Source organism: Choloepus didactylus, chromosome 2 (genome assembly GCF_015220235.1).
Source record: "Choloepus didactylus isolate mChoDid1 chromosome 2, mChoDid1.pri, whole genome shotgun sequence".
NCBI lineage: Eukaryota > Metazoa > Chordata > Mammalia > Pilosa > Megalonychidae > Choloepus > Choloepus didactylus.
Window position 1 is genome coordinate 22,242,116 of NC_051308.1, and position 18,352 is coordinate 22,260,467.

An 18,352-nucleotide genomic window follows, 5' to 3' on the forward strand; every position below is an offset into this window, starting at 1 on the left:
TCTTCAATGAATTTAGAGCATTGCCCTTAGAACATCACATAGCATACTTCACTGGATACTCACAATTACTCCAAGGTGGGTACTATGATCATTTTCAGTTTTACAGATGAAGACTCTGAGACTAAGAAGCTCGGAGGTTACTTTTTCTGGATGAAATGAATAGAACTAGGGATTGAACAAATGAAGTAACAGAACTAGTGTAGTCTATAAATTCCATGAGCACAAGGATCATGTCAGTTTTTGCTCTTCATTTTACTCATAACTGGGAACTAACAATGAATGGGCCATTTTATTTACTCAGTGATGGATGAATAGATAAACAAAACAAACCCCAAGACAGCCAATAGCAAGAGAAGAATATTTTAAAGTGTTGGTGACTTACTCTCTCATGCTCTGTACTCCATAGACTTTTGAGACATCACAATATATACAAATAAATATCTGAGTAGCATACATTTCTAACATTATTTGCTGTATCATGAACTGCCCTTAATTCACATTTATTGCTTTTTTTTTTTTAACCATCCTTTATAAATTGTGGCTCCCTATATTGAAGGCAGCAAGCCACCAGAGGCCTAACTAAGGCTAAATAGTACATTTTAATTATGTTGCTCATTTTATTTCTGCTAATTTACCCAAGGAAACTTTTGACTCATATTCATCTTGTTTTCCAATAAAACACCCTAGATCCATATTTTTGTTTATTTTACTAATGCATCTGTAATATTCCACTATTCTATATATGAATAACAATGTGCTATACCTTTATCCTCACTAACTTCCATTTTTATTCCTTTTACTCTCATTTTCCTACTTTTATCAAATCGTGTTGTTGTTTTAATCTTACCTCAGTCACTTTTCCTGTCTTTCTCAGTTTCATGTTAGCTCAAGATTTAGTGAACTTACTTTTTTCTCTAGCCTCAAAACCATTATAAAAAGATGTGAAGTGTACAGAATTATATGTTCTTAATCTGGTTTGAGATTACTTCTCTTGGGATTATTTTTAAGCCTTTATATATTTTAATATTAATATTAACTTAATCTATTTTCATTTATTTGGGTGAGATATGGAAACTCTGTTTAGGGAAATGTCTTCGTATGTCATGAATTAGCTCCCTATTGTGAAAAGAAAGCAAAATTTGCATTGCTTTTTAAATTTGCTCTTTCCCTCTGTGATTATTTGTTTTAAAATGTTACAAATTATATTTTGAAGTCTAATTCATAGTGAAATGCAAATTCCTTGATTTCAAATTTTGACCCATATTGAACAAACAAACAAAAATTCTTCCTTGGCACTTCAATCTATAACATATAAACTTAATTGTAAATCTTAAAAGTGTGTTTTTATTATGCTATATATTGATTATTTATTCAACACCTGCTGTTCTGGTTGGGCCTAACCCTTCTTGGGTAGGGAGCACAAACTCAGCTCTCAGCCATCTCAACCCAGAGGAGTTTCTGCTATTTTTGGATCCTTGCTGTAATTAAAACATAGGTGATGAAAACCATGAACTAAGAAATAAAACTTCTTCCTCTATATTAGATAACATATCTCCACTACCTTAAAAAAATAAAAGTTTTAATGTGAAACAGTTTTCAGATATGGAATATTTAAAAGTAGTTCTTCCATATACCTTAACAATCATGAATATTTTTATAATTGAATAAATGAATCCCAGGTTTATTTACTGTAAACTGAAGGTGGATATTAATAGTCCACTTATTCATTCACTTACTCTTCTGTCATACAGGAGATGGAGCATCTCTGGGTCAGAGTTTACTTGATGTCAAAGATGCAAAATTAAGCCAGTTTCTGTTCTCAAGGAGCCCTTATTCTAATGGGGAATTGAATTGAAAGTGAATAATGTGTACTCAATAATAAACATTAATTCATCTCAGGGTTTGGGCAAAGACTCACCGAATGAGTGACTTTTCAGCCTTTACAGGATGATTGTGATTTTGCGTCTCAGAAGAAGGAAGTGTACTTAAGTCTGGGAATAATGTGTGCAGAGGATTGAAGGTGAGAAAGGTGCTTCAGGTTCCAAAAGGGCTTTGCCTTTCCGGATCACTGCTGACCCCTGTCCATCCCTGAGAACAGTGGCTTGTAGGTGCTTAATAAATTTTTATGACTAATATTTAGAGAAAGGTACAAATTAACTGCTCTTTGTAGGATGAAGTGGTGGTAATTGAGGCTGTAAAGGAAGGCTAAACCAGAACTGAAGGGACTTACATACCACGGTGAAAGGAATGGACTTCACCTTAGAGGCTCAGGGAAGCCACTGAAAATTTTAAGCAGGGAAGTAACATTGTAAAATGTGTTATAGAAAAATAACTGCCCACAGTTCTGGAGGGTGGATTTGGAAGGGAGCTGAGACTAGAGGCAGGGAAGTAGTAAGAGGCTGTTCATGAACATTGGAACTAAAAGTTGGTAACTGAGAAAGGAGAGGATAAATTTAGGAGCCATATTAAGATGCAGAATTAATGAAGTGTAATGACTAGATATGAGAAATTGAGAACGTGGAAGAGGATTCAAGAATGACCTGAGGCTTTCAGTTTGAATATGAATGGATGATATGGTACCACAAAAGATTGGATATGCCAGTGAAGAAACATAAAGATGATACGTTTCGTTTTGGAAAAGTTTAATTTGAGGCATTTGTAGCCATCTTGGTTGAAATATTAAAAGACAATTAGGAACTAGTATTTAAAATCAACATAGAATCTCAACCTAATTTTTGTTTATTCTTATTTTAAATTGATGGAATGAAAATAAGTTCATATAACTTAGGTGAAGTATAAGATGTTGCTCAAACAGAATCTTTCCGTAGATAAAGAGTCAGTTATATGTGGCAAAATGTTAAAAGTTGATAAATCTGGATATTTGGGTAAGGGGTATATTGGAGTTTTCTGTATTGGTTTTGTACTATTTTTGCAACTGTCCCAAGTTTGAAATTATTTCAAAATAAAAAGTTAAATAATGTAAATTATCATTATTTACTGAGTAGAAGGCAGGCAGGGAATGTCATTGTCCAGTTGCTGTCAGGAAAATAGGATTTAATTGAATGAATTGATTAATATTGAGAGTTACTGACAGAAATTAAGTTAACATGGACATTCCTTCCTACTGTTTTGTGTTCTTTAAAAAAAATTTCTTACTGTAAAAGTTGTGCATGCTCATTTCATAAAATTTATGAAATAATGAAACATATAAACAGACATGCTAATAGAGCACAATGAGAATCAACGTCTTGATTTATTCACTTTGGTGTTCTTCTGAAATGTATATTTTATACAAGTAAACATATTTTACACAGTTGCAATAATAATGTGTAGCCAATGTTATATCTACTCTTAAAAATTTACATTATACTTGATTCATTTTCCATGTTTTTAAAAATTTCATTAAAATACTTTGATTTATTAAAAATTTAAAAATCAAGTAGCTTCACCTTATTACTCTTGGTTTACAATTTGTAGTACATTTCTAATTCTTTCTTTCCTCCAATAATGGGATGATCTCCCAAGCTTTAAAATGTTTCTTTGAGAATTTGGTTATCAGCATTGTATACTGTTTCCAGTTCTGGGTGTTATTCAGTTTGTTTAGCATTTGGTGGTCAAATGATCTTTAGTCGAGTATTGCCATTATTACTGTTTTTAAGCATTCTTTCTCTTTTTCATTTTTCACCTAAGGGTTCAATCCATGTATCAGCATAATTTAAATATGCATGTAATATAAGGTAGCTAGTGTTAATTCTTTTGAAAATAGGTCTTTGAGTGTTTCCAATTTGTTTTTCTTTAAGAAATTTTTACAACAAAAAATAAAGAATATTTGTAATTTATTCCAAAAGTTGAAAGGGAAAATGGCTTTCTCTGACTTTTTGTTCAATATTAGTAGAATTAGATGCAGTCATTCCTTTTCAAGCAAATGTTTAATTATTTATTGGATCTGACCTTTCACAATCAAAAAATATATTTTAAAGTTAAATTAAAAGTTCTGAAAGCCTTCTGTTGGAGTAGGCTGGATATGATTAAAAGCAACAGTTTATTCTCAAATTAGCATTTTGTGACATGTGCTCTTCATTTCCAAAATTGAGTTTTATCATTAAAATTTTTCTGATGTTTTCAGGTTTATGTGCACTATTGGCCTTTGTGAGTACTTATTTACTAGGAGGATTTATTCCTGGTTAACTCCTACTACTTACTCGTTTTTCTCAATGGCTATACACAGTAGTAGGAGGTGGCTAATATTTTTTGTAAGGCCAGATAGTAAATATTTTAGACTCCGTGGACAAGACAGTCTCTGTTGCAACCACCGAGCTCTGCATTTTTAGCACACAAGCAGCCATAGATGATATGTAAACTTTATTTACAGAAATAGGCAGTGTTCCAGTAAGATTTTATTTATAACAATAAACAGACATGGTTGGCTGAACCCAGTTTTATAGCAATAAAACTATAGAGAAAAAATATCAGGATAACATGATTAATCTATTAAAATGCTTTTCTCTTTCTATTATTTTAGTTTATTTTAGCTCAGAAAGAATGAGTTTTGATTATTTAGTTAAATTTAGCTCAGAATGAATGGCTTTATTTCATTGCTATATTTTTGATAATAGCAAGAGAAGTATTCAATTTAGTACACTTATTTAAACACCTTCTTTAACTTTTCCACAATTAATTTTTAACTATCATGGATTATTGGAGCACAGTGATTGATTTTGAACCACACCAAAAATTAGCTTATCTTTTTTGGGTATCCTTTTTAATCAAATATACATTCAGATTTAAGTCATTAATGAAGAAATTAGCTTTAAAAGCCCTCATATCATATAACGGCTGAAGAGTTAAGATTTGGATCAACTACAGATTGTGGCAAACATAGTGAATTCCTACTATAATCTCAACAATTTTCAAACCTGAGCACTTTACATTTCTTTTCCAGGACAGTGAACTCCATTTGAGATGTATAAAACCTTCCTATAGGGTTCCTCACAAGCCTTTCCCAATATCATATAACCTTCGCAGACAGATCACATTTTTGAAATATCATGTCTAATTGCTAAGAATGGCCTGCATTCTCATTATTGATCAGACAAGCTTGCTCTGAAGATAACTGAATTCACATTTACTCGTTTAGCTTTTCAAGTTCATGCCAAAAAGTCTCACAATTAAATTTATTTTTTATTCAACTTGGTTTAAAGTTTACTATAAGAAAGGACATTTTATTTTATCTTTTGTGGCTAGTACCTAAAAATATTACTATTCTTAATCAGGTTTTGTATATTTTATATTTCTCTTCGTTTTTGTATTATTTTATATATTTTTCTTGTTTTGTAAACTAAGAAACATTTTCTACTATGAATCTCCATGAAAATGTAATCATCTCCATGGGTTAGGATGCATTGTTGCAGGATTATACTTCCAGTGACAATGTGCTTAACAAGCTGTCCACTCCCCCACATGCTCTGTATTTCATACCTATCCGGGAACTTGCCCTCCCTTTTGGACTTCTCTCATGCCTGTACTGCCCTTTCCTGTCCTGTTTGTGGAAAATCTTCATTAGTATATTCTTTAAGGCTTCACCTAAACATGGCTTTCTTTCATACCTTCCCCAGGAACAGTTACTTGCACAGATTAACACTGTATATTAGATGTTTATGCCTTTTCCGCACTGGACTGTGAGGATCAAAGTCCTTGGATCTCATTCCTTTCTCCAAACAGTACCTTTCACCAATTTCAGTGTCCTGTGACAAATGCACTAAGCCGATAATTATTTGTTGAACTTAGTGAACATATAGAGAAAAAGACAGTCACTAATCACTGTAGACTGGTTAATCATATTTTTCCCTTTTCTTTGTTTTACCTTTAGGCATTCTTGAAGTTTTACACTGTGTGTTAGTGGAAAGTCCAGAAGCTCTAAATATTATTAAAGAAGGGCATATTAAATCCATTATCTCACTTTTAGACAAACATGGAAGAAATCACAAGGTAAGTGAGCCAATTTTTTTTTTTTCCATGAAATGAATTCTGGAATACTTTGAAATATGTATTTTAAAATAAGATAACTCCTTAAAATGTGTGTCAAATTTTTACTATTAATTATGATCAATGATACTGTTTAGTGTTTATTCATAGCATTACTGGACATACGATCACTTCTCAATTCATGTATGAAGGAAAATTGGAAAATCAATGGGCATTTTAGTATAATGCTAAAATAACTGTCAAAGGTAATGGGAGGTAATTTGCTTATGCTTGCTTTTGTGAAGAGTGCTGCCAGTGTTTGAATATGAAAGGACAGTTAGAGTCAGCTAAAAGTGATTTCTTTTTTCAGGTTCTGGATGTCTTGTGCTCTCTCTGTGTTTGCCATGGAGTTGCAGTCCGTTCTAACCAGCATCTCATCTGTGACAACCTCCTACCAGGAAGAGATCTGTTGTTGCAGACACGTCTTGTGAATCATATCAGCAGGTAAATTCAGATAGGCAATGTCACCAGATATGTAGCATAACAAAATACATCCTTTGGCCTATTCATTTTTTTATCATATTTTTTATTGTAGAATGTAACGTATGTACATAAAAGTGATAGCTTTCCAAGTGCGATTTAACAAATAGAGAACAAACTTCAAAGAATATTGTAGGTTACAATTCCACAATTTCAATTATTTCCTTATTATGAAATATAAGATATATATAAAAAGGTACTATCTTTCAAAGTAGGATTTAACAGTAGATATATAGGAAATTTCCAATTTATTATGCGTTATAGTACCATGGTTTCAGTTATTTTCTTATTGTGAAATGTAACATATATACAAAAGTTATAGCTTTCAAATTACAATTTAACAAGTAGCTATAGAACAAATTTCAAAGGATGCTGTGGGTTACAGTTCTGCCATTTCAATTCTTTCCTTCTAACTGGACTATTCATTTTATCAGGATCTTTTACTTATTTCCTCAGCAAATAGTATGATTATGTTTTTCGGCCAATCAGACAGGTTAATAGTAACAATAGATGAATCAAGAAAAATATTCATTTATCACCAACAAATGTATAAGGCCTTTTGTTCACATTCATATGTAAATGGTTATAATTAAAATCTTCAAGAGCAAGCTGACAGTTATAAAGGGATTATAGGTGTGCATTAATTATATTTTTCACCTTCTTATAAATAAAGACATTATCCTTCAGTTCAGACTTTGAGATGTCCACTGTATGGGATGAAAGACAGAATTAGCATGTCCAAAATATAATAAATTCCACAAATAACCAATAAATTGCCTGTTCAGTTAGACCTATCCTCAAAGGTATCTAACATTTTATTCAGTACTCTGTACAAGCCACTATACTAAATGCTCTACATGCATTAAATATTATTTGTATGTGTACTTTCCTAGGTACTACTATTATCCACATTTACATATTAAAAACCCGGAACTGGAAATGGAACTCAGATCTAACCAACTCCAGAGACTGAGCTCTTAGGAACCATACCTCACTCCCTCCCTTATACAAAGTGTTAAAAGTTGCCTCCAGTTAACAAACTTTAATAGTAGTAACTTTGGCATACTGCATCTAGCAGCAATCCAGGAAATATTTCATACTTTATACTATTTAAAACAAAAATTTAGGGTTCAATGTGTATTTCTGTGTTGTTTTCAACAACAATAACAACAACATAATAGGATCGGTTTAAGGTTTCCTGTAGGCTTCTTTGTATAACAGACCTGCCATTAATGAGTGATATTTCATGAAAATGTCACCAATCCCCAGGATTACCATAGGTTATAAGTTCCCTCATAGAATGCAATTAAATACAATTTACTGACAATTCTTCTGTTCATAATCAGGCTTAGAGAATAACTGTTAAGATGATTAGTCACCTCAGTTCTTTCACTAACAAAATGTCCTACTTCAGCCTCATACCCTGTGTGAAACAAAGCTTAGCTTCGGAGAATTTCTACATGTCCTGGATGAAAATTAACTCTGTGAATTCTAAGGACCTGCTATCCTGAGTATCTCAGTTTGTGACTTAAATATGATTTACTATAAAATACGCTGATGGGTAATGAAGAAAAATTTCAAGTGGCATTGTCAAGTAATCCAAAAAGCAAAACACTGTTCACTGAATGTTAACTGTTAGGCTATCACTACTTTCCATATCAATTGTTGTTTTAATGATTTTGTAGTATTTTAAGGAAATGTACATTTGATATGATACCTTAGAAAAGCAGGATAAATGTTCAAAACAATTAGATATGAAGTAAAATAATGAAAGGTTCGTTCAGGCTTTTCTCATATGGTATTCATCTCTTTATAGCATGAGGCCCAATATTTTTCTGGGCGTCAGTGAAGGGTCTGCTCAGTATAAAAAATGGTACTATGAGTTGATGGTGGACCACACAGAACCGTTTGTGACGGCAGAGGCGACTCACCTGCGAGTGGGCTGGGCTTCCACTGAAGGGTATTCTCCCTACCCTGGAGGGGGCGAAGAGTGGGGTGGAAACGGTGTTGGAGATGATCTGTTCTCCTATGGATTTGATGGACTTCATCTCTGGTCAGGTAAATACTACCTGCTTTCATTCACATCATTCTAGAAGATGTTCTTTTGCCTTTGCTATGTGTTTCTGAAAGTTAATGGTGCTACTTACATTGGATAAAAAGCAAATTTCACTGGGGAAAAAGAAAACAATTACCACTCTAGGATATTTCCAAAGGATTATATTGCTTAGGAATCATGTATTTAAAAAGTGGTCTTCCAATTTATGAATCAACCACTGAAATCACTTGTTTCTACCTACCTTAACTGGTTTGTGTGAAGCTTTAGCTTCCAGTTTAAAAAGAACAAAAAAGCGAATGCTGGCAATAATTGGAAGACATAGGCTGAATTCAACCTCCTGCCCCATAATGTAATATAAGTTACCTTACTTTATGCAAACTTGAACTTTGCTTCTTAATGGAGTGCAGGTGATATTATTCATATATTAATTCTTTATAGGTGTAGGCCTAAAATAGTTTTGACAATAATTTTACCAATTAAATTAAGTCTAAGTGTTCTGGTATAAGTTTGTAAACTAAAAGTATTGAATGTAGTTATGTGTAACAGTGACATTGAATTGTTTCCTTTCTTCAATGCCAGTTAACTTAGTTGTCTACAGGAGAGTAAGCTATGTCTTGGATATTTCATTTCGACACTGAGGCATGCTGATGGGAGTTGGTGCACAGTGTGGAGTGTCTCTTGGACCACAGGTTCACTAAAAGTATAGTCAGAGACACTCTGGCTTGTTCCCATAGTAAATTTTTCCTCCTGACCAACCAAAGGCAAGGAGTACTAACTTCAGAAATCATATCAAACATAAAATAGGGTTAATGTCTATTTTACAATGCGTTTTAACTGTAGTCCTTTGGTTATTATTATCCTGTTATTGCACTTTAGATTTCCTTAGCTCCTACTATTGCTTGGCACAAAATAGGTATAGAATGAATGAAAAGTGTTAACATATTTTTCCACTACAGAAAGAAGTTAGGAAGAAAACATTAATCTGATGTTTTCAACACAGAATTGCTTCCAGTAATCATAGCCATATAACACTATTTCACCATTTTTTATTGCATTCAATTTCAAACTATTTCATTGTTTAAGCTTGAGGAATATAATTGAATTATGTTCATTATGCCTTTCATTCCAAAGTATCTCTTAAAACAGAACAATACCAAAAAATAATCAGTGACTTTATGAATATATCACTTGTTAAGTTGCCCATAGGCTCACAGAAAGAATGCTATGTTCTGGAATTTCAGTGGAAAAGTATCTCGACACTTCATTGTCAAGAGAAAGCGTATGTACGTTTTTTAAGATGGCAAGAAAATAGGCACCATACCATGCCTAAGTGGCTTTGTGGTTGAACGATGTGTTGTCTCAAGTCACTGAGGGACTGTTAAATGATCTGCTAAATTTATATTCTTGGTCAACAAAGATGAATCTAGTTCAGTTGGAGTCTGAGTTACTAAAGTCAGAACTCATCATAATGTAGGCAATCTTCCTGGGCTCATTCTTGTACTCCTTTTCTTTTTAATGGTTTAATTGGAATTTAAAGTATTAAATATTTCTGATTTCTAAGAGAGATTACTTTTCTTTACCACTTAACATTCTGCAGTGCAGGTTGAGATGATCCTTGATACTAGGATTTGGTTCTTCGGCAAAAGTTTTGAGCCATGTCTTCATTTAGTCTCTTCAGTGTGAAACTTCGCAGTGTTGCTGTACTTTCCCTCTCTCAATGCAGAATTCTGTTTTGGGTACCCAGATCAGTAGGTATTTGTAAGGGGTAAAAGGGTGGAAAAATCTTGGTGCTTTAGAGAATTTAAATATGGAAGAATGATGAAGGGCAGTCATAGAACAGTTTGGAAAAGATGGATACAGACTTCTAATCCAGGTGCAAGTCAGACAACTGTTGTCTTCCTTTATAGTTAATGCAGAGAATGGGAATGTAGTTCTCAGTTTATCAAAAAATGCTACTAAGTGGATTAAACAATGTGAGTGCCATTCAAAACTTTTAACTATCGGTTATTGACTAGTGATCTTATGGTATTTGTTTTAGGTGTTATAAAACATTTTACTGTGGTAAGTTTTAAATAGTCATTAGCATTAGCATAATATCTTTCAAAGTGAGCAACGTATTTGGATGGCAGTAAAAATCTGTGTAATAACATTTTTGTCAGCTACAGCTCTTGATTCAAACAAAGGAACAGACTTTTATCTCTAAATTGCAGTGTTTTTATAAAAGTTTTTAAAGAATTTTCCTTTATTATATCCCAGGAATTCTAGAAGTCATTTGATAGTGAATTTATTGCTTTAAGATATGAATATTCATCAAATAAAAAGGAGTGCACACATTTTTAAAAGTAGATACTCTCTTCTACTGGCATTTCAAAAGTACTATTGGTAAAAAAAATCTTGGCATGCTGGAATTAAAAGGAGGTCTTATTAAAAATGCAAGGCTTGTATCATGAAATCTATTTTTGGTTTTTGCTCAAATTCAAAAATGTTTGTGTATGTGCATGTGAATAGGAGAAAACTTGGGTTCTTTCTTTCCATTGTGCTATGAAAAACATTCCCATGAGACTCATTAACAAAGGAGTTGTGATATAGTCAAGAATGGGCTCAGAGTATAGATTGGCCAGGGCAAGAAATGACATTTATTAAATATCATTTTTGTGCCTCAAATTTTATCCTTTTGTACTTTAGAAGTCAACCCAGATCTGTGTGAAAAAAAAAATGAATTGTTAAAACAAAACAATTGGCATGTAGTTGTCTTTTGGTAAACATTGCATAAATGAATGATCACATTTTCTGCTTACATTATCCTTATATATATTTGTTTTGAGTTTATGAAGAAACCATTTGACGTAGAGCATCAATTTGCGTTCAAGATTTGTTGCATTCTCTGTTGTGCATTGATCTTTCACTACCTATTCACGTCTTTGATTTTGGCTCTGAAGACGATACTCTCAGATAAAAATACCTTACCTTCCTGAATGTTTTTCCTCCAACAGGTTGTATTGCTCGTACTGTAAGCTCACCAAACCAACATCTGTTGAAAACTGATGATGTCATCAGTTGCTGTTTAGATCTAAGTGCCCCAAGCATCTCATTCCGAATTAATGGACAGCCTGTTCAAGGAATGTTTGAGAATTTCAACATAGATGGCCTCTTCTTTCCAGTTGTTAGTTTCTCTGCAGGAATAAAGTTAGTATTTCTATGTTTTTTGGTCTGTTTTCCTTCTCACTTCTCATACTTTCACAGAAGACTCTGCCCCGCCATCACCTCTGCTTCTCTAACCTTTGTTTCTCACTCCTGGACATCTGTCCACAGGGCATTTTGCCTGTTCCTTTAAGGTAAGCTTCATCCAACAAGGGCATCTCGGGAGACTGACCGCTTTGTCCACATATTCTGCCACTTAGATGTGAGCAGCCTAATAACTCTCAGACCACTTTCTTGAGATACTTCAAAGTGCTTTTTTCAAGTACATTTTTCATCTAATAAGGGAAAATGATTATAAAAAAACTGCCACTTATTTTCTTGTATCTGTTTCCGTTAGTTTTCCTTTTCTTTGCACTATATTCCCCACCCACTCCAAATCCCTTTTTCTACAGAGATTAAATTTTCTTGTTTTTGATCAAGGTGGATTCTTTCAGTGCTTCCCTTTACTTATTAAACTTCATAAATTGTCTGCTGAAAGTCAACTGTGTCAGTATGAATATTTCCTCTCTTTCCTTTTTTGGTATTATCCAGAGGGAAATGGAAATTAAAATTGATGAGTCATTGGAGTTCTACAAAGATGATTTTCATAAAAGGTGGTCTGTTGTAATAAGGACCACTCTTTCACTTTCAAATATATGTTTACATCTACTTGATGAGAGTGACTCCCTTATTACTACCAACCATCCATCCATGTATTTTGCTTATTCTTTTTAATTATTATTATACTCACAGGAGTAATTCCTAGTTTAAAAAAGAACTGTATTGAAGGGACAGAGTAGTCATGAACTGTTAGTTATCCATATAAAACTATAATAATCTTTTTTGTGTATTTACATAAATAATATTTTTTCTGACAGCTTTTAGAAAGTTTTAAAGTTTCCATGTTCCTTGCTTTTTATTTTATTTTACTTTTATTCCCTATTTTATTTCCTGAAATTTAAACACAAAGTAGAAAATGAATTGCAAGGAAAATGAAATTTCGAATTTATATTTGGAAGCTGAGAGCTTCGAGAAATTACCACCATTTAGCTACATTTCCAATGGTGTGATTCAGTGGAGCTCAGATTAAATTATTTTAGTTAAATGATTATGATGTACAAAAGATTTTAGTGAGATCTTTGTTTTATCGAATAGGTAAATATTAGGAAATATGGTTACCTTCTTTCTTTGGCAAATGGAAGTACCATTAGGAAATTACTTAGTGTAAAGTGATTGCTTTTTCTTCTTATTGTAGCTAGTTCAGCCCCTATGATTTTAAACATATAGCTATTTAGATCATGTCTGCTCTTTCTTTTTTGACTAGTTAAGCACCTTGGGACATTAAATGACTAGTTCCTCCGGACATGGACATACATTTCCTTCATATGGAACTGTCATGCATAATCTTCTAGCAATTTTTCCAGTGGGCAATAAATTTTCTCTGATCCACTGACATAATTAATCAAGTTTTCTCTTTTGACCACTGTGTTTCCCTCATGCTTTACCATTTATGATCAGAGCCTCTTGGACTCTAATGTGATGACTTAATGATAGTTCTTAAGGGGACAAAAAAAGGTGCTTCTGGTTAAGTTAATTTTGTATTAATAATTTATTCCTTATATTTTGAGGGTTAGATATCTTTTATATACACCAGAGATGGTAAAGTTAATGTATTAATAATTTATTCCTTATATTTTGAGGATATATTTTATATACACCAGAGATATAACTGACCCTGACATGCATCATTTTTAGGGTACGCTTTCTGCTAGGAGGGAGACATGGAGAATTTAAATTCCTTCCTCCACCTGGGTATGCTCCTTGTTATGAAGCTGTCCTGCCAAAAGAAAAGTTGAAAGTGGAACACAGCCGAGAATACAAGCAAGAGCGAACTTACACCCGGGACCTTCTGGGCCCCACAGTTTCTCTGACACAAGCAGCCTTCACCCCGATTCCCGTGGATACCAGCCAGGTACCCAGATCGACTCTAATGACAGCAGCTTGCATTGTAGTCATTCTGATATGCAGTGCCTTTTAAAAGTTTTTGACTGTAACCCACAGGATTACATTTTAAGTTTTATATGTGTATCTGAAACAAGTTTCATAAAATAATGCTCACCTTTACCATGTCCGTTCACCTATTTTCTATTCTATTTCATTTTTTTTTAAAAGATGGTCCTAACCCACTAAACTGATTTCATAATACACTAAGGGTCACAATCTGATGTTTTAAAAACTGCTCTGGGCTGTCCTTAATTTTTCATTAAAATAGTTAATCCTATTTAGTTTATAAAATGCACATTATTTTAGTTCTTTTCTACATGAGCAATAATAGCAACAGGTGGAACTTAGTGGCAAAATTAAACAACCAATTTATAGGTGTGAGACTTTAAGATGATTTACTATGGGAAAGAATATTGCCTTTGAAGTAATACTTAATAGATGTAGTACATAATAATTTTAGTGTATACTTGCTTTAGAGTAGATATGGAGTTCTTAATTTCTTCTCCCTTTTAGACACACTTATTATTTTGAAGCAGTTTAACTGGCCTTTATCTTGGGTAGAGGTTGAGTCTCACCTTGTCACCTGAGATGCTAATAGTATGTTTGGCATATTAACAGATAGCACATTAGCACAGTAATTGGCAAACAGGCGCCCAAGAGATGTCAGCCAATTTTCTTTTTTTTTTCCTAAATGCAAAGAGATCCTAAGACTGATAATGAATTATATGTTGCTTTATTTTGATGTGAAGTTACTTTAGTGAGGTTGATTAGGTAGTCAAAGCTTTATTAGTTTAGTTTAATAAATAATTTAGTTTAATTAATTTTTGAAGATCAAAGGCTTTGTTTCTGAAGTCTGAAGTTGAATTAAATAGCAGGCCTCAAAAGCTTCAATTTAGTACCAGTTATTTAGCCCCTCAAATCATGTTTCTTCTCTTTCTCTGCTGATTTTTTATATTATGTTGTAAAATAAGCACAAGCCTTGTTCATTGCCAAAATTCAGTTTGTGTTGTCCATTGCTGAAAGGTGGCAGGATTGTGTCGTTTTATTGAAGGTGGTGAATATACAAGATTGGGAGGATTGGGATGGACTGAAATGGAGAGTTGGATTATGCATTGGTGACACATGTAGGATTACTTGAATCCTAGATAACCTCTATTGCTTCAGAGAAAATAAGCAGTGATAACCTGCTGCCTGTAGAAACTCTATCAATGGACTTTGTGGTTATTTGGCTGCTCTAGTCCTTGAGATTTTAGTTGTTGGATGACACATAAGGACATTATCAAGGTGTAAACAACCAATCCCTCACCTTTAAAACCATTTTTCATTCTTTAAGAAGTCATTTAACTTCCTCCTTTTAATGGGGACATGTTTAATGGGCACATTTCCTTGGTGATTTCCTTATATTTGGAAACCACTAAAAGAAACAACAGATTTAAGGGAAACATAAATCACTGCACTCAGATATTTACAGGCTCAAAGAGCCAGTGGATTGTTCTTTGAACATTGAATTGCCTTCACCCCAGACTATGGATGCTGGCCAGTTGAGTTTAAGAGCTTTGGGGTGATTTCTTTTTTTAAATAATTTACCCTTTGGTTGTTTTCTCACATCCATTAAACATCCTTCAGTTGTTCCCAACAGCACTCCATTTTCTTTCTTTCCAAATTTTGTTCATAAATCTACTTGGAAACCTAAGCTTTCAAAAACAGTGGTCCACAACTGAAAAAAAAAAAAAAAAAAAGACAGTCTAACTAGATGACAATTGAATGCTAAGGATGAACTTGGATAGGATTGGAGGATAGAGCACAGGTGGCTCAAAGGGACACAGTTGAGACATAAGGAAAAGGAAATATAGAATGTAAGCTTTGTATCATTGTTGAATCTCTTGTACTTCTTAGCTGCGCTTAATGGGATTACATAAAAGAATGTTCTTGTCCATGGGAAGTGTATACGTGAATTATAGTGTATATTCAAGGATGTGTGCAGCTAACTCTCATATGTTCAGAAGACGGAGCAATAGATGATGGATGATAGATAGGGAGGTAGGGAGGGAGGGAAAGAAATAGCTATGTGATAGTATGTTAAAGTTGGTGGATTGAGCTATCAAGGGAGGGGGGTCAGGGTATGATGGAATTCTGTGTATGGGGCTAGTATTGTTTTTGCAACTGTTCATATAACTTTGAATTTATTTCAAAATAAAAAACAAAACAAAACAAAAAAAACAGTGGTCCAGAATCAGAATTTGCCACCTAAAGAATGTCATAAAATAAATGGCTAGAAGAATATTGTTACTATTATTAAATTTTATTATTATTACATTTAAAATGTTTATGACACAGTTCAATTCATGGTGAGGACAATGCTTGCTGAATTTTATTGTATTTATATGTAATGTGTGTTTTCTTTTCTTTCTTTTTTTAAAATTTTAGATTGTATTGCCCCCTCACCTGGAGAGGATAAGGGAAAAACTGGCAGAGAATATCCACGAACTCTGGGTTATGAATAAAATTGAACTTGGCTGGCAGTATGGTCCGGTACATTATTTTGAAATTTATTTTCAGTTTTGGCTAATATATCTTTCAGAAAACATAACTTTTTCTCACTCATCCTGCTTTGTGGTGGCGTGAATCGATTGGATTGATTTTTTTCCCTACATGTTAGTTTTTGTGCAGTTTTGCTTTATTGGCGGTAATGACGTTACTGGCAGAATCCTTGAAGTATTATCTTAGTTACCTAGATAATTGAAAAGTTATTAATTCTTGGGCTGAAAATTATATTTTCAAATCGACTTTAACATATGCAGACAATGTTAAAAAGCCACTCTAAAAAATATCTCATGAAATTCAGAGTGAAAACTGAAAATAGAAGTCTTTTTACTTTTGCCTCTCTTGGTGTTTCACTTCTTCTAGTCTCAATTGCATGTAGCTGTATACAAGTCTTGTGGCCAAAGGTTTATAATTGGTTTCACAGTGGTAAGACAGACTGAGAAATAATGATTAAACATGTTTTCAAACAGTTATTTGTTAAATATCTTTGTTTATGGTTTGTTCACTAAAACTTAGATTTTAAGAAAAACTTCCTTTGCAAGCCCAATGTCTCACATACCTGTTTTTAGTAGAACCATGCAATACATTCATTTTTATAACATTATTATTCTAAATATTCCAAAAGCTATAGCACTTTCATATAGTTGAGTGATTATAGACATTAATATATTCACCCAATAATAGTTGATTGCATTGGGCTCTGCATATAGAACCTTTATTGTCAGTGTTAGTAGTAACGCCATATTTTACTCCATACTACTTCATGGTGCTTATATATTTATTTAGTGCTTTGCAGTCTCGCATACACTCTCACAGGCAGCTTATGAGGTTGAATGTTCATGACAGCACACTGAGGTATGTGATTTTTCAGTTTTACCAGGGATGACATAACTGAGAATTCTCACAGAGTTATTAAATGCTTTAACAGAAGACACAGCCAGAGAACAGCAGATTTAGGGCTGGAATCCAAGTTTTGTAACTTCTAGACCAAAACTATTTTTCATTATAAGACTTGGTAAATCCTCAGATAATTGTTGAGGTGTAATCAGAAAACAGGATCTTTTCATTAACTAAATAATGCTTAGATATTTGTCAAATCAAGGAATACATGTAAGTGCTTAGTTTTGTGCTGTATTCATTGACTCTTAAAAATCAAGGAAATGTGAATGTTAAATAAAAGATTTAACCATTAAAGTTAGTAAGAGAAGAGATATTATTAATGTGTACATAGTTAACGGCCAGATGAATACAGACAAAATTCACCAGAAGTTTTGAGATAAGGGAACAATTATTATAGGCTAAGATTTTAAAAAGTTCATACATAACTCATACACACATGCACACACAGAGTAACAGTAAACTATTTATTGGGCTTATGCTCAGTAAAGGTCTCTCTTGTCAAGCTTTTAAGATCACCTAAATGATTATATTTTGTAACAGAGCCTTAGTTCTATTTAAAATATAAGGTCTCATTATTATCCATTTCTTCAGTTAAATTCAGTTTAGTTCAATACCATATATCATATTCCTGTTATGTTCAAAGCATTCTTTGAGTTGAGATACTAAAAGACTGCTTCAGAGTCATTCTCCCCATAGTTGCCTCAAGTTATTCTTTATCTGGTCTGAGGCTGATTAAAGCAATGTTGGGCTTTAAGAGCCTCAAGAGGAGAAACTAAGCACTTGTCTGCTGCTGTAGTGTTAGCATCTAACAACTTTCTTGGTGGAGGGAAATAAATATTTCTTGATGTGCTCAATAAATATTTGCTGATGGAAAGAAAGTTGTTTTCTTAGTGCCCATTATGGGCAAACACAGCTCCAGGTACCATATCAGATCAACAATTTGGGACAGTCTAACATTGACATATGAGGAATTTCACATCATTATTACATCTAAAATATGATTTTGTGTCTTGCTGCTTTTCCAAGACTTTCCCTAAAACTCCTTCGAGTTCAATAGTTACGATCCCTGAATTTATGATTTCTTATTCTAGACTAATGTGCATGCCCATTATTAGGCTAACTCAATAAATTCTTTAAAAATTTAAATAACAGTTTGAAGTGTTC

The 18,352-nt window shown here is 33.2% G+C and overlaps 1 protein-coding gene across 5 annotated transcripts in view; it reads left to right on the forward strand.

The window, feature by feature from the left end:
• RYR2 (ryanodine receptor 2) overlaps nt 1-18,352 on the forward strand; it is a 769,122-nt gene that overhangs the window by 448,176 nt on the left and 302,594 nt on the right. For all 5 annotated transcript variants that reach the window (XM_037821856.1, XM_037821863.1, XM_037821872.1 and 2 more), the window contains exons 17-22: nt 5,870-5,988; nt 6,335-6,468; nt 8,321-8,562; nt 11,554-11,746; nt 13,496-13,712; nt 16,172-16,276. In XM_037821856.1, coding sequence (XP_037677784.1) covers nt 5,870-5,988; nt 6,335-6,468; nt 8,321-8,562; nt 11,554-11,746; nt 13,496-13,712; nt 16,172-16,276 — 1,010 coding nt within the window. The remainder of the gene's footprint in view (nt 1-5,869; nt 5,989-6,334; nt 6,469-8,320; nt 8,563-11,553; nt 11,747-13,495; nt 13,713-16,171; nt 16,277-18,352) is intronic.